Source organism: Dendrobates tinctorius, unplaced genomic scaffold (genome assembly GCF_039654945.1).
Source record: "Dendrobates tinctorius isolate UK_male_01 unplaced genomic scaffold, ASM3965494v1 ptg000147l, whole genome shotgun sequence".
NCBI lineage: Eukaryota > Metazoa > Chordata > Amphibia > Anura > Dendrobatidae > Dendrobates > Dendrobates tinctorius.
This window is the reverse complement of record NW_027361814.1, coordinates 13,388,266-13,410,794: the sequence shown is the minus strand read 5'-3', so window position 1 is coordinate 13,410,794 and position 22,529 is coordinate 13,388,266. Positions and strand designations below refer to the sequence as shown.

The 22,529-nt window shown below is 48.4% G+C and overlaps 1 protein-coding gene across 2 annotated transcripts; it reads left to right on the top strand.

Annotated features, from left to right (window-relative positions):
• The first annotated feature begins 495 nt into the window (after positions 1–495).
• On the top strand, positions 496–21,908 carry PSTK (phosphoseryl-tRNA kinase). 2 transcript variants are annotated; one of them, XM_073546448.1, is made up of 6 exons: positions 496–736; positions 1,892–2,177; positions 10,350–10,548; positions 10,805–10,886; positions 13,810–13,903; positions 21,154–21,908. In XM_073546448.1, exons 1-6 carry the CDS (start codon positions 512–514, stop codon positions 21,384–21,386), a joined length of 1,119 nt encoding a protein of 372 aa, XP_073402549.1. In that variant the 5' UTR covers positions 496–511; the 3' UTR covers positions 21,387–21,908. The 2 variants fall into 2 exon arrangements, with proteins under 2 accessions (XP_073402549.1, XP_073402550.1); XM_073546449.1 differs by lacking the exons at positions 496–736; positions 1,892–2,177 and adding an exon at positions 6,394–10,260.
• Positions 21,909–22,529: the final 621 nt, after the last annotated feature.

Sequence of the window (22,529 nt, the reverse complement as noted above, 5' to 3'; positions counted from 1 at the left end):
AAGCAACGCTGCGTTTTTTTGACGCATCAGCGTGCGCATGACGTTAAAAAACGCGCGTTTGTTTTGCGTTTTTTATGCGCCCGATGCGCTGCGCAAAAAAACGCTAATGTGAAACTAGCCTAAGGCTAGTTTCACACTAGCGTTTATGAGCGCAGCGACGGCCTGCACACGGCCGCCGCTAAGCCCCGCCCCCTGCCGCGCCTCCGCCTACCGGCGCATGACGCTGCATGCGCCCTGCGTCCCCTATCTTTATCACTGGGGGCGCAGGCCGTGCGCAATATGCGTTTGGCGGCGCATGCGTCCTTTTGACGGTGCGCCGACCTGCGCCAAACGCAACCTGCTGCAGTTTGGTTGCGCCGGCGCACCGTCAAAAAGGCGCAGACTACTAGGGAAATAGAACAGATTTGTATCTGAAAACTACAAGTCCCACAATCCTTCAGTTCTCGAAGTTTTAATTGGAGGACAGATCTGTCCATCATTCACGGGGCGCATGCGCATACCAGGAGATACTATGGACGAGCCGGACAAAAACTCCCATATCGGACTGTGTCTCCTGTGCGGCCTTCCCGGAGCGGGAAAATCCACGTTAGCTCGGCAGCTGCAAAACGGACACAGCGGCTTTCCAGTTGTCGTAATATCCTATGATGACGTTATCGCAGACCGCGCCTTTAAAGACGATGCAGTGCACGAGTATCGCGATGTTTCGTGCCAGTCCGAGAATGAGGGCGCAAGAGAAGTACGTGGAATTAGCCAATCAGACCCAGTCTTAGATAAACTCTTGCCAATCAGATCCTGCGATACACGGTGGTCATTTCCTCCCTTACAATCTGTGGGCGCCATCTTTGTTATGGTATAAACCGGGCAGGCTCCTCTGTGAGGCGGCAGCGGCTTTTACCTGTGGCTGTGTTTAACCCCTTCATGTCAACAACTTTGTATTTGCACTTCTGGATTTTTTTTTCTCCCCTGCTTCCACTTTTTTTGGCGTCTTTATAATCACTTGTTGTTTGCCGGACGAGTTGTGATATAATGTGCTGGGAAAAAAAAAAAAAAAAAAAAGTGCAGTGAAATGGTGAAAAAACCCTGCAAATTCCACCTTTTTTATTTGTTTTTTTTAGGCGTTCATTGCGCTGCATAAATGACCTGGAGTCCGGATTAGTCTGGTCACGGTGCGAGTACAGTGACACCAAACTTGCGAGATTGTTTGTTTTTTCTGGTTAGAAAAAATTCAGAACCTTCTAAAAAGGAATTCAGTATAAAAGAGGAGGGGATGATTCAGAGTTGTAGTTTTTTGTTTTTTTCTACTTTAAAGGGGTATTCCCATCTCCAAGGACCTGTCCCAATATGTAGCAGGTGTAATAATAATAATAATATTAGCCAGTACCTCCAATTAGTAATGTAGTATAGTTCTTCTGATTAGCTAGGTCGCTTACCCCATGTGCAGGGCATTGCAGTAGATTAGGTATTCATGATTATGACCACTAACAACTGTCACTAGGAGTGGTCGTAACCATGGATACCTAAGCTACTACATTGCCCTGCACATGGAGTAAGTGACCTAGCTAATCAGAAGAACTATACTACATTTCTAATTGGAGGTATTTACTAATATTATTATTATTGCACCTACTATATATTCGGATAGGATCTTGGAGATGGGAGTACCCCTTTAGTTTTTTGTTCTCCATGGGGGACTTGAAGCTGAGATCTTCTGATTGCTGGTCCCACATACTGTAATGGGGCTGTGCTGCGGTGTATAAAGCTCCTGCACATCATCAGTCAGAGTCGGAGGGCAATGTCCCTGTGGGGTTTAATCATGAATAGCCTGATTGTTGGCCTGCAGACCCCTGCTTTCTCGGACCACCTCTAACCTCCACTTCTTTCCCCTCGCCAGACGTCCCCCTGGAAGCTTCACCGTCGGCGCCTCCTGCAGTGTCTGGAGCACTTTATTATATCTCTGCTCAATCATTCGCCTTTACACCCCCCAAGTGGGACGACGGATGGAACCTGGAAGGGCTTTGTTCAAGGCTTGGAAAGTCAAGGCGTGATCTCTGCTGGAGAAGACTCCGACCTTGTCTGTTTGTCACAGACTGTGAAGTCCGGTCCTGTCTGTGTTATCCTGGACGATAATTTCTACTATCAGAGCATGCGCCATGCGATGTTCCAGCTGGCCCGGACCTGTGAGTGCCTCCTGTGCGGCTCATACTCTGTTGCATAAATTGCAGTAATTGACTGCGCAGATTGTTAAAGTGGTTGTCATAAACGGGTCAAATTGCAAAATGCTGGTAAAAGCCAGCAAGTTTACAATTTTATCTCTTAATGAAAATCCTTTCCGTTCTCAAGAATGGAGGAGTTTTGAATTCTGTGGTTTACTGATCATTGCCTAGGTTACCAGCCACCTCTTGCAATCTGTCAGAGGTGGCCGGTTTCGTAGGCAAGGAGCGAATGCTTGCAAGCGTTGCTCTGATTTGGCTTCAGTCCCCCTGCGCTCCACCTCTGATGCAGCAGAGGCAAACGCACTTCTAGCGCAGGAGAGTGCTCAGTTTGGGCCAGTGACACAAGCACCGTCGAACTTTCAGTCTTCAGGAGAAGGAGCGCACTGGCAAGGAGGAAGAGGAGCAGTGCGCTCTTTCAGATCAATCTAGAGTGCAGCTCTTCAAATATGCCATCATAGGCAGAACAGAATAATTGGATGACAGTTATAAGTCATTGACAGGTGATTGATAAGCAATACAGGCACAATGCATGTAAGGGCTGGTGTCTCCATTTTGTCAGTCCGTGAAAATCAGACTGCACTCAGATGTTGTCCAAGTGCAGTCCATTGTTCTCCATACATTCACTGACTTGCATGGCCAGTTTGCGATCCAAATAACAGATTACACTGGCATGCATCGTTTTTTTTAATTTGGACAGGCTCAGTCCAAGGAAAAAATCAGACATGTAGACGGCCCCATAGAATAACATTGGTACAAGTGTGATACGATATTTTGTCGGACCACACTGAGACCAATAATACTGTCGTCTGCACAACTTCTGACAGGGAGAAGACCAGAAGTGATCCTGTGTTATGCCTGGTGCGGGGTCCTAGAGAACGGTGTGTAACTTCTATCCTTATTTGCCATGAATTCCTGAGTCCTGCACCGTCCCCCCCCCCAGACCCTGCACTAGGCATAACCCTCTATAGTAACCTTCTGCCCTGTTCACATCTCATCCAAATCTTACGCCTGTGATACATGTTGGGAGTATTCCACACCTTATACCCCTGATGGAAGCCTCCAACGCAGCCCACTGTGTAGCCATAAAACGGCATACTGACGACAGTGTAAAACCAACCTTGTATACTGCATGCTATACGTTGTTTTGTGCTGGCCTACTGTATGGGGAAGCACCTTCTGCTGCACCCTCCGATACAGTAGGAGCCTAGTAGGACACACCTCCATTAGGTGAATTGGAGTCTTGGACTATGTGTGCCCTGTGTTCTTCTCTTCCCCGGGTGATGACTTATTTAAGTGAACTTTTCCCCTGCAGAGGCCCTTTATGATATTTATAGGCCCTAATAGCAGTTTACCTCCTGTGCAGTCGAACATCGCATGGGACAGACAGACATATAATCTGTTCTCTGTCAGATACAAATAACCTAAATTGGATGGAGGCAGAACATGTATCAGACTCATGCACGGAGGAGAAACACGTATCTAACGCATGCACGGAGAAATAAGCATCCGATGCATGCACGGAGGAGAAACAAGCATATGATGCATGCATGGAGGAGAAACACGTATCCGACGCATGCACGGAGGAGAAACACGTATTCGACGCATGCACGGATGAGAAACAAGCATTCGACGCATGCACGGAGGGGAAACATGTATCCGACGCATGCACGGAGGAGAAACACATATGCGACACATGCACGGAGGAGAAACGCGTATCTGACGCATGCACGGAGGAGAAACAAGCATCCGACGCATGCACAGAGGAGAAACAAGCATCCGATGCATGCACAGAGGAGAAACACGTATCCGACACATGCACGGAGGAGAAACACATATCCGACGCATGCACGGAGGAGAAACATGTAACTGACGCATGCACAGAGGAGAAACGCGCATCTGAAGCATGCACGGAGGAGAAACGCGTATCTGACGCATGCACGGAGGAGAAACAAGCATCCGACGCATGCACAGAGGAGAAACAAGCATCCGACGCATGCACGGAGGAGAAACATGTAACTGACGCATGCACAGAGGAGAAACGCGCATCTGACGCATGCACGGAGGAGAAACGCGTATCTGACGCATGCACGGAGGAGAAACAAGCATCCGACGCATGCACAGAGGAGAAACAAGCATCCGACGCATGCACGGAGGAGAAACACGTATCCGACACATGCACGGAGGAGAAACTCGTATCCGACGCATGCACGGAGGAGAAACATGTATCCGACGCATGCACAGAGGAGAAACGCGCATCTGACGCATGCACGGAGGAGAAAAGCGTATCTGACGCATGCACGGAGGAGAAACTCGTATCTGACGCATGCACGGAGGAGAAACATGTATCTGACGCATGCACAGAGGAGAAACATGTATCTGACGCATGCATAGAGGAGAAACATGTATCTGACGCATGCACGGAGGAGAAACGCGTATCTGACACATGCACAGAGGAGAAACTCGTATCCAACACATGTACAGAGGAGAAACGTGTATCTGACGCATGCACGGAGGAGAAACGTGTATCTGACGCATGCACGGAGGAGAAACATGTATCTGACGCATGCACAGAGGAGAAACTCGTATCCAACACATGCACAGAGGAGAAACGCGTACCCGAAGCATGCACGGAGGAGAAACGCGTATCTGACACATGCACAGAGGAGAAACTCATATCCAACGCATGCACGGAGGAGAAAAATGATAATTACTTACCGGTAATTTGATTTTCCAGAGCCATGACAGCACCGCTCATGAGAGATGGTATTCGCCCCCAGGAACAGGAAACCTGTAGCAGATATAAAAGAAGGGGGCGGCACCTCTCTCCTCAGTTTGTTTCAGAGTATGCAAGGTAACCGCCTTATTAGTTGACATGTATATTATATATGGCAAGGTTACTGATATCCACCTTCTTTTTTTTTTTTTCTTATATTTATATTATTATCATTTTTATATATATATAAACTTAAACATATTTTGGTGCACCACGCAACCATCACCAAGATAGGGCGGGAACAATGCGGTGCTGTCATGGCTCTGGAAAATCAAATTACCGGTAACTAATTATCATTTTTTCCCTTCCCCATGACACCACCGCAGACATGAGAGGAAGAGATAGAAGAGATTCCTAGGGTGGGACAACAGCAGATAACACCTTTCTCCCAAAGGCAAGATTTGAGAGCCCTAGGTCTAGTCTATAGTAGCAGAAAAAAGTGGATGGTGAAGACCATACTGCTGCTTTACAAATCTGTTCTACAGACGCATTTGCCCTTTCGGCCCAGGATGTGGCTATGGCCCTTGTAGAGTGAGCCGCTACACCCAGTGGGGGAGTCTGACCTGAGGAAGAGTAAGCCAGTGAAATAGCCATACGTAGCCATCGTGCAATGGTTGATTTTGAAGCTTTTTTTTTATCCCTGTTTGTCCCCTGGAAGAAGACAAAAAGGGCTGAAGACTGTCACCATGCCTTTGAGACTTCTATGTACTGAAGCAGGCAACGTCTGACATCTAGACAATGAAAGGTTTGCTCTCCCGGGGATTTGGGGTTGGCGCAAAACGAGGGCAAAATTATTTCCTGGTCCCAGTGGAATTTGGAATTAACCTTCAGTAGGAAGGCCGGGTCAGTTTTTATGATTACTCTGTCATCCAGAAAGGTAGTGTATGGGGGATTTACAGATATAGCCTGCAGCTCGCAGATACGCCGAGCTGACATCAGGGCTACCAGGAGTACTGTTTTCAATGTTAGCGCCTTTACCGAGATGGAAGTAATAGGCTCAAAAGGAGAAGATGTTAGGGCATTTAATACTAAATTTAGATCCCAGGGAGCTACCTTAGTCAGTAATTTCGAGGGTCTGGTTGTGAAGGAGGCTTGAATGAACCTATAGACCCAAGGCTGGAGGGCAAGTTTTTGATCAAACAACGCACCCAGGGCAGATACCTGCACCTTTAGGGTGCTTGTGGACAATCCTCTTTCTAGCCCTTTTTGGAGGAATTCCAGGATCTCCTTTATTGGGACTTCCTGGGTTGTTTCGGATAACTGCCGACTTGTGAACTCTAAGAATTTTTCCCAAATTTTTTGGTATTTGAGTGAGGTTACCTTCTTCCTGCTAGCGAGCAGGGTGGCCACCAACGGGGCTGAGAATCCTTTTGCTAAAAGGAGTCCCCTCTCAAGTTCCATGCCGTGAGATGGAGTCTGTGAACCCGAGGATGCTCCACTGGGCCCTGGTATAGAAAATTCGGGATATCCGGGAGGATCCATGGGTCCGAGATAGACATGCGTCTGAGCCATGTGAACCATACCCTCTTTGGCCAGAAGGGTGCGACAAGGATTATTCGAGTTTTGTTTTCCTGAATCTTTTTCAAGACTACCGGGATCAAGGGGATCGGGGAAACGCATAGCCTAGGTGAAACTTCCAGCAGTGTAGTAGTGCATCCACCCCTTCTGGACGTTCCCTTGGGTTTAGAGAGTAGAACCTGTCTACTTTCCGATTTTCTCTAGTAGCAAACAGATCTACCTCCGGCGTGCCCCAGGCGGCACAGATTTCCCCAAATATTTTGTGATTTAGGGACCATTCTCCCTGGTGCAACACATGACGGCTTAAAAAATTGGCTAGATGATTGTCTGCCCCCCTCAAATGTGTAGCCGACAAGGACAAGAGGTTGTTTTCTGCCCATGTGAATAATTCTCTGGCCTCTGCCATCAGGGTTGTTGACCTTGTACCCCCTTGCCGGTTTATGTAGGCTATGGCTGTGCTGTTGTCGGATAATATTGCGACATGCTTCCCTTGAACTTCTTCTTTTACTTGAAGAAGGGCCTGCCTTACAGCTGCCAATTCTTTTAGATTTGAGGATGCTGTCCTCATTGAGGGATCCCATTGGTTCTGTGGGATTCGATCTCCTAGGTGTGCCCCCCAACTCATCGGACTTGCGTCCGTGGTTAGCACCACCGCGTTTTGAACAGTCCAGGGCATTGCCCCGCTTAGGTTTTTGGTGCGCAGCCACCATTTTAATTATTCCTGAACTTGAGGCGAGAAGATGATCGTCTGATTCAAGTTGTAAGGATCCGTCCCTTGCTCGGATAGGATCTGCCACTGTAGTTCTCTTGTGTTGGCTTTTGCCCACTGGACCGCTGGGATCGTTGCTGTTAAGGTACCCAGGAGTGACGTTGCCTCTCTTATCGATATTGCCTGACCGGGTTGTATTTGTTGTACCTTTTGTTGGATAGCCCCAATTTTCCTTTCTGGGAGAATACATTGTTGCTCTACAGAATTTAATTGAATTCCGAGGAATTCCTGTGTCTGAACCGGAGCTAATCTGGAATTTTTTAGATTTATTATCCAGCCTAAACTGGTTAATATTTCCAGAACCTCCGCGACCGCCTTCCCGCAATTTTCTGCGTTGTTTGCCACGACAAGGAAATCGTCCAAATAGGGCACTAATAGTATGTTCTCTTTTCTCACAAAGGACGCTACTTCTGCGACGATCTTTGTGAATATACGAGGGGCTCCTGACACCCCGAAGGGGAGGCACTGATATTGGAGTTAAGTGGGGATTTGCGCAATCTCCACTACCAACCTTAGGTATTGCTGATGTTCCCCCATATTGGCACATGGTAGTAGGCGTCGGTCAGATCTATTACTGCCATGTAGCAGCCAGGGTTGAGTAATTTCACTGCCGACCTTAAGGTCTCCATTTTGAATTTTTCTGTTCTGATATATTGGTTCAAGGCTTCCAGGTTGAATATTGTCCTCAGTGATCCATCTGGTTTTGGCGTGAGGAACAGGGTGCTGTGGAACCCTTTCCCTATTTGATGGTGTGGTACCTTTATTAGTACTTCATTTTGTATGAGGAGTTGAACAACCTTTTCTAGTGTGGCCTGATACTTTTTGGCCACCTGGGTAATTTTTATTCGCTGCGGCGGAAGGCTCAGAAAGTTTAGTTGCAGACCTTCGGATATCAGATCGGTTACCCACTTTGAGGCGGGTAATGCTGCCCAGAGATGAACAAAAAACCGAAGCCTTCCCTCCACCGGTATTCTGGCATCATTGGTATCAGATTTCGGGGTGGCCTTACTAACGAGGAATCCTTTTTCCTTCTCCCTCCAGGGTCTGCCCCGTATGGGCCTATCATCCGGGCGGCCTAGTCCCTGATCCACGAAAGGACGAGCGAGCGTCACCCCGCCTAGGGAAGGGGGTGGGAATCGTTTTTTGTTATCTGACGCTTTCTCCAAAATTTCGTCTAACGCTTTCCCAAATAGGTACTGCCCCTCACAAGGGACGGCACAGAGCTTGACCTTTGACTGGAAATCTGCTGTCCAATTTTTTAACCAAAGTGCTCTGCGACCTGAATTCGAAAGGACGCATGCACGGGCGGCACCTCGACAGAATCCACTGCGGCGTCAGCCAGGAAACCTGCCGCCTTCTGTAGGGAAGGTATTGCTTCTAGCAGCCTCTCTCTTGGGCATTTATTCTTTATTTGCTCGCTCAATTCCTCCAACCACTTGACCATAGCACGCGCTGTGCAAGTGGCGGCTACCCCCGTTTGAATGACCATGCCGACGCCTCCCAAGCAGATTTTAGAAACACATCAGCTTTCTTGTCGAGGGGATCTTTTAAGGCGCACATGTCCTCAAATGGCAGTGCTATTCCTCTGGAGGTACTAGCAATATCAGCATTCAGTCTGGGAGCTTTTTCTCATTTCTCGCATACCTCCTTGTCGAACAGGTATTTACGTTTGAGTGTCTGTGGTATGGACATCTTTTTGTTGGGCTTTTTCCATTCCCTTTTTAATAAATTTAGTAGGTTATCATGAAAGGGAAAAACTCTGCGGTTCTTCCCTTCTAAATTACTAAACATGGAATCTTGAATAGGCCGCGGCTCCTTAAGTGTTTCAACCCCCATGGTAGACCTTACGAGTTTGAGCAACTTTCTGATATCTTCGGATAGGAAATAAGGACGACCTTCTTCCTCGTCTGAGGAGTCCAGGTCTGAGTCATCAGAGGGACCTATTTCTCCCGGCTCTTCCTCTGAGTCTACATCGGTCCCAATTTCCGTAGGAGGTTGCAGTGGGTTTGGCAGAGCTAAGTGCAGTATGCTCCTTTAACTGGTCTTTTACTGTTGTTTTTACTTGGTCCCCGATCATAGACTTAATACTTTGAAATAGGGACAGTGACTCTTTGGCCACTGTTTTCTTAATGCATGAGCGACAGAGTCGCTTGTCATAAATTTTAGCCAGGGTCTTTTTGCATAATGCACATTCCTTATTTTTTTGTTTTGACTTGGCCTTTCCCTAAAGAAAAGACATGACATAGGGCAATCGTTACTGACATGTGTTGCCTTTCAAAGGTACTCACCCGAACCCTCTGGGTATCCCGGTAGCCTGCGGGTCTTCCTCTGGTGCGCGCACTTTGGCTTCTGAGTCCGCCATGCTGGAGAAGCTTGCTGCCTCTCCGCTGCCTGCGCACCGAATCTTTTTATGTGGAGGAGCGGTGTGTGCCCCACTGGAACCGCTCCCTCCCGGAAGTGTCCAACACACCGTCTCCTCCGGCGCGACCGGAAGTCGTCTCCACTCAGTCGGCGCCAGAGTCATGGTGGACACGCCTCCCCCGGCCCTGCCTCCCGACAGGAGCGGCCGCCGGGGAGTCCAGCGGAGAATAGGACACGCACTGCAGCTCCCAGGACGCCGGAATGACGGGCGCGCGCTACAATGCTCAGCTGCTTCCTCTCCCCCATGGACCTCTGCCTCCGTACCGGCTATTGTCAGAGGGAGGTCCCCCTGGAGGTACGCAGTCTGCCACAGGCAGCTGCCTGCAGGAACAGGAAACCAAACTGGGGAGAGAGGTCCTGCCCTCTTCTTTTATCTCTGCTACAGGTTTCCTGTTTCCTGGGGAGGATATCATCTCTCATGTGCGGTGCTGTCTTGGCGAAGGAAAAACAAGTATCTGACGCATGCACGGAAGAGAAACAAGTAACCGACGCATGCACGGAAGAGAAACAAGTATCTGACGCATGCACGGAGGAGAAACACATATCCGACACATGCAATAAGAAATGTACAGTTAAGCAAACCTTCCCGTTAATAACCGTTAATGAAGGTGATGTCTTCTTTGTATACAATACAACATATCATTTTCTTTTTCAGACTCTCTAGGGTTCTGCCAGATATTTTTGCATTGTCCGGTTGACTGCTGCTTACTACGGAACAACAGGAGGAAGGATCGGGTCGCGGATAGCACAATAATCCTGATGGACTCCAAAATAGAGAAGCCAAATCCTGAGAAAAACTCCTGGGAAACAAGGAGCTTATTCCTGGACAGCTCCGATGGCATCGATATGGACGAGTAAGAAATGGGCGACGTGCATAGAATACACCGTGTCTTATCCTCCCCCTGCATTATCTGTTCTAGGGGAAATTTAGTATTACATGGTGGTCACGCAGATAATAGAAAGGTGTTCATATACCCTCATGAAGACCACCCCTTTAAAATAAGGTCATTGCAATCAGTACTGCAGAGCGGATACTGCCTGGATAGTAGGGTCAGGTATTCCATCTTCTGGGATAGTCATCAATGTCTTCTACAACTTTGCTTTTATTAGAGTCAGTGCAAGAATCACCAATTTAATGAAGCAAGCCTTGGAGAATCCTGTTCTGCCGATCGAGGGTGAGAGCACAGAGAAGGTAGGAGGCAATATATGAACCGTACGGGCGGTATACAGCATCCTGATATTACCTGGGTCTGAGACCAGCATCTTGTATGGAGGATGGACCGAGGCTTTAAAGGGGTTTTCTGTCTATTTCTTACAATCGGAGCTGTTCTTTGCAGTCACTTTCTTCACATGGACAACCCCTTTTAAATGTAGTAGTCCCCTTTGTAGAGTAAGGGAAAAAAAAGGATGCTTCCTTTAGACAAATGCAGACTTGTGAATACAGGAGCCCGATTGTATCCACTGATTGACTGCAGGGCTCACGTGGCACAATACCATGTGAACCCTGGCAGACCCGGCGCCGACATCGCCGGAATGATGCTGGTGTGGGAGGCGGCTGTTATTTTTATTTTACAACGGGGACTACATTTAAAAAAGGGGTAGTCCAGGTATTGGACCATGCCTTTAAAGCAGGGGTGGACAGTTAATTTTCCCAAGGGGCCACATAAGAAACCGGCACTGGTGTGGAGGGCTGAACTTAAAGGGGCGGTCCGAAACAAAGGTGAATTTCATATTAAATGTATATCTATTCAGTGTAATGATCTAATCTCATTTTCTAATATACTTCAATGAAAAATTCCCTAATGTACTCTCTACATTCTGACTTCCTGTCTTTTTTTTTAATGTCTTATGACATTTTGTTTGAGATTCACCAGTGCATACTTGAATGAGCCATCATCAGGGGCAGAAGCTGCGGTCACTGCCGCAGACTCTGCACCCTCTCTGAAATTAGGCACCATCAGTGATGTCTGTTTTGGAGGCTCGGCTAGTCCTGGTCACCTGATAATGCGTTGTACGTAAATTCTGATGCATACTCTGTATGAGTTTTATGTGCTTTATTCTTTTGAATGCACAGTGACAGTGCGCTCCCTTGCTGGCTCTAAGGAGAAGAGATGACCCGGCAGGGACCAGTCCAGTCTCTGAAACAGATGAAGCTTATTTTCATGGTGGGGAAAGCAGCTGTGGCAGTGACCGCAGCCTCTGCCCCCTGATGATGTCCCATGTGAGTACCCCCAAATGCACTGGGATTCTCAAGCAAAATGTCTTTGGAAGTAAAAAAAAAACACAAGCAGACAGGAAGTTAGAGTAGAGAGAGAAGGGTAGAATTTCTTTAACTGAAATATATTAGAAAAGTGATTAGATTATGAATTAAATTTAGTATCAAAGTCACGTTTGGTTTCGGATTACCCTTAATTCTGCATAATATTAATTTCATCACTTTATAAAAAGCAGTTGCTTATGTGATGAAGTTTACATGAGCTTATAAAAACAATATTTTCATCTAGAAAAAGACGACTTTCCATCTGTATTGTCATCTGTATTGCATCTATTGTTATACATCATAAGTGAATAAAATTTAAAAGACGAAAAACAGTTAGTAATGGAAATGTATTCGTAAAAATCGGATGCTATACGGACGATTCATATGGCATTACATTTTTGTATTTTTGCACACCCATAGACTTCAACAGGAGGAACATTGGAAAAAAGTTATTCTCCCACCTCTATTCCACATGCATAGATCCAGATCACATATGGGGAAGGAGCTGACAGACAGGGTGGGAATTATTGCAGTCTATGGAGTGGATGTGATAAGCCACAGATCACAGGGGGAGCACTATGGGGGACTTAACCCATACCTCTCCTGCACAGGACATACAACAGTACAAGCTGGGAGGTAAGGGTTAACACTCACATATAGAGGTGAGGAGGCAGCAGAGTACATGGTGGGGCAGAAGAGCAGTTTGGAGAGTACAAAGAATATCCCATCTGCAGGCTGCATGTAGTTGAGGTGAGGGGGCACTTCACAGCTTGACCTCATGTTAAGAAGGAATATTCAGCCCAATTATTTTATCTCCTATCAGCTGACAGGAAGATCCAGGGAGACGCAGTGGCCACTAATTAGCTGCTCTCCCTGAACATAAACTGCAGCCCCACAGTGGGAATGGAGGCAACGCAGGTGCTGTGACCTACTCAGCACAGCAGACACACGATGCTGCCTCCCAGGTGGTATCTGGGCTCCACTTAGAAGCTACTTGCCCATTATCTGCAGCAGATGGATGTTGTAGTCCGTGCTTCCCTCCTCCTGTCCTGACCGCTCTGCCTCCTGCACAGGTTCCACCAGCTCTGCAAGACAGGAATTGACAAACAGGGAAAAAAGACCCTAGTTTACAACCCATTCATTTCAACCCCTACCTTATTTTGTTGTTTCGCCTATTTTTTGAATAATTAACAAATTATTTTGTATTAGCTTGGGTTGTAAAGTTGGGTTTTTTTTCTCTGTTTGTCATTGTAATTTTCCGATATACCCCTTTAATTTATCCATGTTCAACATGTTTTAGCCAGTACAATTACTTATTTCTTGGTACATTCAAACAATAATTGATTACTATTTTCATGTTACATGTATATTTGTTCTTTGTGATTTAAGTCGGGATCTGAGCTGAAAATATACTTCAGAGGTATTCTGTATATTGAGATGGATATCTACTACTGAACAGCCCTTATTAATAGCCCCAGAGAGATTTGACTCGGACCGGCACCAGTCCCCTATTGTCTCCTGACATAAACAGTGTCATACAACTACTGCGGCCAAGCAGAAGTAATAGTGCGCTTTTCTACAGCGAATTGCCACACAACCTGTATATGGTGCAGTGTATGTTCTTGCAGTGCACAGATGCCTAGGCACCTATCCAAATTGTAGCCACTGCCGGTCGTACACCTCCTGAGTGTATACGCCCGGCACCTGCCAAAAACGCAGCGTGAACTCTGCATGTACACTGGAAATTTGTAATAGGAGATATAAGGTTGTGCTTTCATTTTACGGCCTGCGCCGATCTCTCCCCCATCACCATTCCTCACAATTGTTCCTAATTTCCCACCACATCTGTTCACAGGAGAGGGATCGTGATATTTGTGCAACCAACCTCATCCATCGAGAAGATCAAAATCTTCGGCGCCTCATCTCGGAGACTATGCAGACGGTGAAGGGTGAGCGACGCAACGATTTCTTAGATGGACGCAATATAAAATGTGATTTGTGCAGATAATCAACTTCGAACATTTTTTTTTCTTTGCCAAACAAATAAAACAAGATTATAGCAAAAGAGCAGAAAGCCACGGGTAAACACAAATGCTGTTTCTAGCCCCAAACTGACAAATAAAAAAAACAAACGAAAACATACTGTATATCTCCTATATAGAAATGATTGTAACCGGTCAGGGAACACAGTCATTATAGTGGCTCTTTGTACTCTTTAAAAATTTTCTTCTTTACGTTTTCCCCTCGATATCTGCAAAAAAATACAACTACAGCAATTCCCTAAAAATTAGGCCTCAAGTATCAGAAAAAGACAAATTATTTGAATAACCGAAACTAAAAAAAAAACTGTTTACATTCCCTAAAATCACATATACTAAACAATGCAAAAAAAAAAAAAATAATCCCTGGTCATACACCAATTAAAGGGGATTTAGGGTTAGTTAGGGCAGCCATAAATAACAACCAAATGTGGAGAAGAACTGGCATGCCTTGGAAGACTTTTTAGAGAAAAAGCCAAGGATAAGGCCTGAGTCGCACACCGTTGTTTCACAGTCTTGAGTAGGAATGATAGGAGGCGAAGGATTGACACAGTCATGGCTGAAAGTGTTGGCACCTGCGAAAATGTTCCTGAAAATGAAGTATTTCTACCAGAAACATGGATTTTTGTGATAACTCACCGTAAAATCCTTTTCTCCGAGACGCTCATTGGAGGACACAGGTACTGTGGGTGTATGCTACCGCCATCTGGAGGCTGACACTAAGTAAACAACACAAGGTTAGCTCCTCCCCCGCCGTATACACCCTCGCCCCGATTGCGGGCGGAAACCAGTTTAGTGCAAAAGCAGTAGGAGAATAACAAAAAATCAGCCTTAATGCAGATAACAATATGTCTGGAAAAGGACCACCCTGACATCAACAACAAATGCACATAAATTAAGTAAACAAAGAGCCAACTGGCTATCAGGGTGGGTGCTGTGTCCCCCAATGAGCGTCTCGGGAGAAAATGATTTTACGGTGAGTTATCATAAAAATCCATGTTTCTCCTTTGTCTCATTGGGGGACACAGGTACTGTGGGACGTCCTAAAGCAGTCCCTGGGTGGGAGATTGACTCACCGATCCAAGCTACATGCACCTCTTGTTAAAGGTGCGCCACCACTGCTTGGAGAATCCTTCTACCTAGGCTCGCACCTGACGACGCCTGAGTGTGGACACTGTAATGTTTAGTGAACGTGTGGAGGCTGGCCCAGGTTGCTGCCTTGTACACCTGTTCCATCGAAGCCTGGTGCTGAAGCGCCCAAGAGGTGCCCACTGCCCGAGTAGAGTGCGCTTTGATCCCTGATGGAACCGGCGCACCCCTGAAGCGATAGGCCTCCTGAATAGTTAGACGGATCCATCTGGCTATGGTCGATTTTGAGACTGCGAGTCCCTTCCTGCGCCCCTCAGGAAGCACGAACAGCGTGTCCGTCTGACGAAAGGGTGCCGTCCGCGACACGTACCTCCTGAGTGCTCTCACCAGGTCTACCGTGTGAAGATCTTTTTCCATGCGATGTACTGGTGCTGGACAAAACGAAGGCAAGACAATATCCTCAGTAATGTGGAATGAGGACACGACCTTTGGCAGAAAGGGGGGGAGCTGGTCCAAGCACCACCTTATCCTTATAGAAGGTGAGAAACTCGCTCGGCAAGACAGGGCCCCAACTCTGAGACTCGCCTAATGGATGTAATGGCTACCAAGAATACCACCTTCCAGGAAAGGTATGACAGAGAAATATCTTGTAGCGGCTCAAAAGGGGCTTCCTGCAGAACACTTAGGACCAGGTTAAGGTCCCAGGTGTCCATCGGCGCCTTATAGGGTGGTACCAAGTGGGAGACTCCCTGGATGAAAGTCATCAACTGTAAGTTGGTAGCAATTTTTCGCTGAAAAAGGACCGACAACGCCGATATCTGTCTCCTAAGGGAGCTCGGGGCTAAACCCGAATCTAGGCCTGACTGTAGAAAAGCCAAGACGTTATGAATAGAGAATGTCAGAGGAGAAAGACCACGGTCCCGACACCAAGCAAAGAAGACCTTCCAGGTCTGATAGTAGATTCTCGCTGAGGTAGGCTTCCGGGCGTTAACCATTGTGGCGACCACTTTGCGCTCAAACCCCGCCTGGGTCAGAATCCAAGATTCAACGGCCACACCATCAAGCACAGGGCCCCTGAGTTCGGGTGGAAGATTGGTCCCTGGGACAGTAGATCTGAGCGCTCTGGTAGTCGCCATGGGACGTCGGTGAGCAGCTGCACTAGATCTGCGTGCCAAGCCCGACGGGGCCAGTCTGGGGCCAGCAGAATCGCTGGAACCCCTTCTGTCTTGATCTTTTTGACAACCCTCGGAAGTAGTGGCAGCGGGGGAAACAAGTATGGAAGGCGAAACTGGCTCCATGGTATAACCAACGCATCCACGGCGAACGCTCCCGGGTCCCGAGACAGAGTGACGAACACGGGCACCTTGGTGTTCACCCTGGATGCCATCAGATCCACATCCGGTGTTCCCCACCGTTGGCAAATCTGCTGGAAGACCTCGGGATGCAGAGACCATTCCCCCGACGCAACCCCCTGCCGGCTGAGGAAGTCCGCTGCCCAATTTTCCACGCCCGGGATGTGGACCGCCGATATTATCGAATGGTTCCTCTCGGCCCAGTGAAGCACGTGCCCCACCTCGCGCATGGTTGCCCTGCTGCGCGTGCCCCCTTGATGATTTACGTAAGCCACCGCCGTGGCGTTATCTGATTGTATCCGAACAGGGCGTCCTGCTAGAAGGTGCTGAAAATGCTGCAGCACCAGCTGGACCGCACGTATTTCCAACAAATTGATCGGGAGGCGTGCCTCCTGTTGCGACCATCGCCCCTGAGTCGTGTGGTGGCGAAACACTGCTCCCCAGCCGAGGATGCTGGCGTCGGTTGTGACCACTAGCCACTGATCCGGGGGAAATGGTTTCCCTTGAAGAAGGGAGGACCTGATCGTCCACCACTCTAGTGACCGCCTGACCAGCGAGGATAGGCGGCACTGATGATCGAGCGTGAACGGGTTCTTGTCCAAAGAAGACAAGAGGGCGTGCTGTAGGGGGCGAAGATGAAATTGGGCAAACGGAATTGCTTCCATTGCTGCCACCTAGTACTCTCATCCCGAACCGAATGGTGTGAGAGACCGGCTGTAGAAGCTTCTGGACACTTTGCCGGAGCGCTAGGGCTTTGTCTTGAGGGAGAATTACCAACCCTCGGGAGGTGTCGAAGATCATCCCTAAATAGGAAATCCTCTGGGCTGGGACAAGGGATGATTTTTTCCTGTTGATCAACCACCCCAAGCGGTAGAGTGTATCCAGCGTGATGCTGACGTTCTCTTCGCATGCCCGAAATGAGGGGCCCTTCACCAAGAGGTTGTCTAAGTATGGCAAGATGACTATTCCCCGAGAGTGTAAGACAGCCATCACGACTGCCATTACCTTCGTGAATACTCTGGAGGCGGTGGCTAGCCCGAAGGGCAGTGCTGCAAACTGGAAATGTTGGCCATTGATGGCGAACCAAAGAAACCTTTGATGCGGAGGAAAAATGGGAACGTGCAGGTAGGCACCTGGATGTCGACAGAGGCCAAGTATTCTCCCTGCCCCATGGCCGATATAACTGAACGGAGAGATTCCATTCTGAAATGTTTGATCCTGATGAACTTGTTCAGGAGTTTTAGATCCAAAACCGGCCTGACTGGGGACTGCGAACAGATTGGGATAAAAACCCTGATCTTTCTCGTGCTCTGGTACGGGAACGATGACTCCATTATGCTGGAGTGAATTGATGGCCCCTAGCAATGCTTTGGCCCGGGGCTCCACTCTGGGAAGTCGGGACAGAAAAAAACATTTTGGGGGATACTTGATAAACTCTATCTTGTACCCCGAGGACACCAGTTCCGCCACCCATGAGTCGTGTGCTACCTTGACCCAGACATGGTGAAACCAGAGCAGGCGGCTGCCTACCCTGCTGATGTCGCCTAAACGGTGCTCTGAGTCATTTTAGCTGAGGACCTCTGGGCCCTAGTTCCCCTCGTCCTGGGCTGGCGGGCCCGCATTCTCCCCAATGGGTTGGCTCTATATGAGACCTGCGCTCTCTATCCTGATTGGCGCGACTTGGAGCGGCAGAACTAGCTCCTGCCGACCATCCGGGGTTGCGAAAGGCCCGAAACTGTGCCGGAGCCTGACGAAACGGCTGTTTAATCTTTTGCTGCGGGAGGAAGCTGCTTTTTCCCCCTGTAGCATCGGAGATGAGTTGATCCAACTTTTCCCCGAACAGGCGGTCTCCCTGATAAGGCAGGGAAGTCAAGGACTTCTTGAAAATAGAATCGGCCCGCCATGTTCTTTACCATAGGGCTCTCCTGATGGCTACTACGTTTGCGGCTGCAAGTGCCGCACAATTGGCCGCATCCAAGGAAGCATTGATTAAGTAGTCCCCCGCCATAGCGATCTGACTCGTGATCTTTGATATCTCCGCAGGCAGGTCTCTATCCTGCAAGATTTTGTTCAGTGACTCTGACCATGACATCATGGCCTTGGCTACCCATGCTGCGGCGAACGAGGGAGAGAAAGCCGACCCTGACGCCTCAAAAACGGAGCGAGCTAAACTGTCTATGAGCCGATCAGTGGGGTCCTTAATGGACGAGCCACTAGGTACCGATAACAAGGTTTTCGAGGCCAAGTGTGACACTGGTGGATCCACCACTGGGGATTCCGCCCATGTCTTACGGAGCTCCGGGGCAAACGGATATCTCGCCTCTTTTGTCCTCTGGCCCGAGAAACGCCTATCTGGCTGTTCTCTGTGACGCTGTACTATGTCCTCAAATTCTGGGCCCACTTAAAGGATACCTTATGGCTTGAGGCCAGGGTGGCGTCTTCCTCAACTCCCAGGGTCTGATTAACAGCTTCAATGAGGCTGTCAACTGTTTCTCGACATCTAGGTCCAGTGGCTCGTTTGAGTCACAATCTGAACTCTGCCCGCTCCCGACAACTGGTGAAGGAGAGCGAGATCCTGAACTCACGGATGCCGAAGCACCGGATGGGTCGGGAGATACCGTGTGGGTTCGTTTCCTGTGCGCCTGCCTGGAATGAGAGCGGCCCCTGCAGGCCGGAGGCTCTTGTGAGGTGGAGGACCCTTCCCAGATAAACGAGCCACTATCCTTGACCCTATCTGGGGCGCGAAGAGACTTGATCGCTTTTGTAAGCGATGCCATAGACTGCAATAGTGAAAGGGCCCAGTCCAGAGGATTTGGATCACTGGACTCGGTCGCAGGGGAGGGCTCCTGGGCGCAGGCTTCGCACAATTTGTTGCTCTGCGCCCGCGGAAACGAAGCCCTATAGGAAATGTATGCAGCGTAAAGGAACGTGTGCGTTTTCCCTTTCCTAGCCATATTGTATCCTCCAGGTGACAATACTGCCCTGCCAGGGACTTGAGGGGGGGCACTCCTCGAGCTGTAGCGCGCCTCGCAGACGGGGTCGGAATTACCCGATCCTGAGTCCCCCGCACACGCTGCCTCTCCTTTCCGATCCTGGGGCCTGTGCTGATATGCTGTGGGGCAGGCCGACCGTCCTTTCCCGGTCGCGGCCTACCCCGTCCGCCCAGACTCCGGAGGGCCGAAGACGCGGCCTGGATATTTATAATTCGCCCACGGGGGTGGGGGTGGCGGCGGGCGGACAGGAACAGCGTCCGCCTGGGGGGCAAAAGGGGGGGGGGGGGCGCTGGATCCCCACTGGCCGCATGAAGCGCTCCACCTGGCCACCACCTGCCTAGAACTCCTCGGACGGCTCAGAGCCCTCCCAGCTGCATGTACCTCCATCCATGCCCTGGACACTGACGGCTTGATCCGAACAGGTAGAGGGTGATATCCAGGACGGTGCAGGCACCCTAGCTTCGTCACCTTCCAGGGCTGAGGAGAGGGACCGTCCGCCGCCTTGCAGCACCGCTGTCTAGCGTTGGTGGAGCAGTGGGGGCCGCATGGACTAGTCTTGTGCCTCTGTACAAGTCCATGGTTTCAATACCTAGGGGTGGCCAGGGCTAAGTCTGGCATCGTGTCACACATCGTGGGAGAGGATACGTGGAGGGACACTCGCACGTGCTCGCCCGTTGATGGTTTGGGGAAATCGGACCCTTTCAATAGGGTCCGTTGCCCGTCTAATCTTCATAGGAAAAAAAAAAATTCTGGGGAAAAATGCCCAGATATGTCCCACGGTGCGGGAAAGGATACGTGGAGACGATACTCAACACGTGCTCACCCGTTGTTGGTTTGGGGAGATCGGACCCTTTCAATAGGGTCCGTCGCCCCTGTCTTATCTTCATAGCGAAAAAAAAAAAAAAAGTCTGGAGAAAACCAGACGTGTGTGCCTCCAAAGGACACTAAGCAAACAACTGGTTTCCGCCCGCAATCCTGGTGAGGGTGTATACGGCAGGGGAGGAGCTAACCTTGTGTTGTTTACTTAGTGTCAGCCTCCAGATGGCGGTAGCATACACCCACAGTACCTGTGTCCCCCAATGAGACGAAGGAGAAAATGATTGCATTCACACACGTTTTGTTATACACGTTTATTTCCTTTGTGTATATTGCAACACCACTAAAAAAAATTGAATAAATGGCAAATTATATCCAATTTCACACAAAACCCCCAAAATTGTCAGGACAAAATTGTTGGCACCTTTCCAAAATTGTGGGCTAACAACTTTGTTTCAAGCATGTGATGCTTGTTCAAACTCACCTGTGGCAAGTAACAGGTGTGGGGGAATATGAAAATCGCACCTGAATCCAGATTAAAAAGGTGAGAAGTTGACTCAATCTTTGCATTGTGTGTCTGTGTGTGCCACACTAAGCATGGAGAGTAGAGAAAGGAGAAGAGAATCGTCTGAGAACTTCAGAACCAAAGTTGTTGAACAATAGCAACAAGTTCCAACACTTTCGGCCATGATTGTATATTCCTACGAAGCTGGCCTGTGCATTGTTCTGTGAAACAAGGGTGTGAGTCCAGAGAGGTCCTAAAAGTTAGATAATAAGCACAAGACACTTTATAAGTACCCCTGGGTCCATGTTTATCACTTTATTGCATCGGGTATGGTTCTGATGTGACACGTGCTTTATATACCACATATGTAATATCAGCAGATTATTTACAGTTTTTGTCTCTTAGGATTGGTGTCGGCAAAGGATATCAAGACTATTGCACAAGAACTGCAGCAGGCGAAGTCTAAAGCCCTGGATCAGCTAAGGCACAGTATAACAGGACAGACTGCTCTCACTCCCAGCACAGAGAGTATCTCCGGTGTACAATCCTCCTTTAGAGAAGAAGTAGACTGTATTGTGCAGAGATACTCGCGCAGGGTTCAGGTGGCTTCTCCTGTAGCTCCGTCTGATAGTACATAGCTATGGATTATCATTATATAGACTGATCGCTGCTGTTTCACCATTTGCAATCCCTGACAGTAGCATATAAAAGAGTTATTAATCCCCAGGAAATTTCTCAGCTTGCCCTGTGTCTTGCCGAATCCTAGTGGCGTGTAGCGCACACGCAGTTAAGATTTTGCTCCACGTGTCTGGTTTCATTAGGTCTTATATACATTGAGAAAAGTGGCTCTAGTTGGCACGTAATGGCAATTATGCAAATCACATACTCTCGATCACGTAACGAGCGCTAGAATCGGCAAGCGGAGCCAAATCCCAACCGTGTGCGCATTACACACGCTAAGATTCAGCACGATACATGACTTGCCAAAAGCTTTCTAATCCCCCTTAAGTGGTTCGCAACGCCCCCACTCAGCAAAACCTGAGGCTGGGCTTCAAAGGAGAGAACGTTTATTTCACTTTAGAGCCAGCCATCAAATGGTTGAAGATTCAAAACCCTTAAAGAACTAAAATAAATATGAAAAAAAAGCCTTAAAGTTTAAAGTAGACGTCCCTGCTCATTTTTTTTTTATTTCTAGATAGACTATAAGCATATTTATACAGTAAGTGCATGAAAATACTTTCTCCGGTCCTCTGCTTGCCGACGTGACCGCTCTTCAACATTGCCGGCTCGCTCACACGGAGACTACAGTATAGGGCTGTAGCTGCTTTTCCAATGTAAGTCGGACTCAGACCAAGGCTCCGTAGACTTACACTGAGAAATCAACTTCTGGCCCAACGAGAAACCTCTGTGTGATTTGGGTAGTCTGCTTTGGGGTCATATAATCGAGAGAAGGATTGGAGCGGCGCTGGAAACCAAAAAAGTAGGGATCAATATTTTAAGCGGGATCTTTCAGGTATATTTTCTCTAAAATGCTCTAGCAGCCAGGCTCTGATTCACACGGTCTGCGGTTTGGTCCACTTTAAAGTGGTTGTCCAGGTACGGGGCTCAAATCTTCAGTCACTCTGTGTGGTTCTATGTGACTGCTGACTTGTGAATCCTCATATTGCGTGCACTGTGCTGTCAGGATTCTCCAGTGGCGAGAGCAGGCGGTCATGTGACTCAAAGTTCTCAAGCTACATACTCCCAGCCACATTCCGACTAGACGTGTATGATCTCACTCA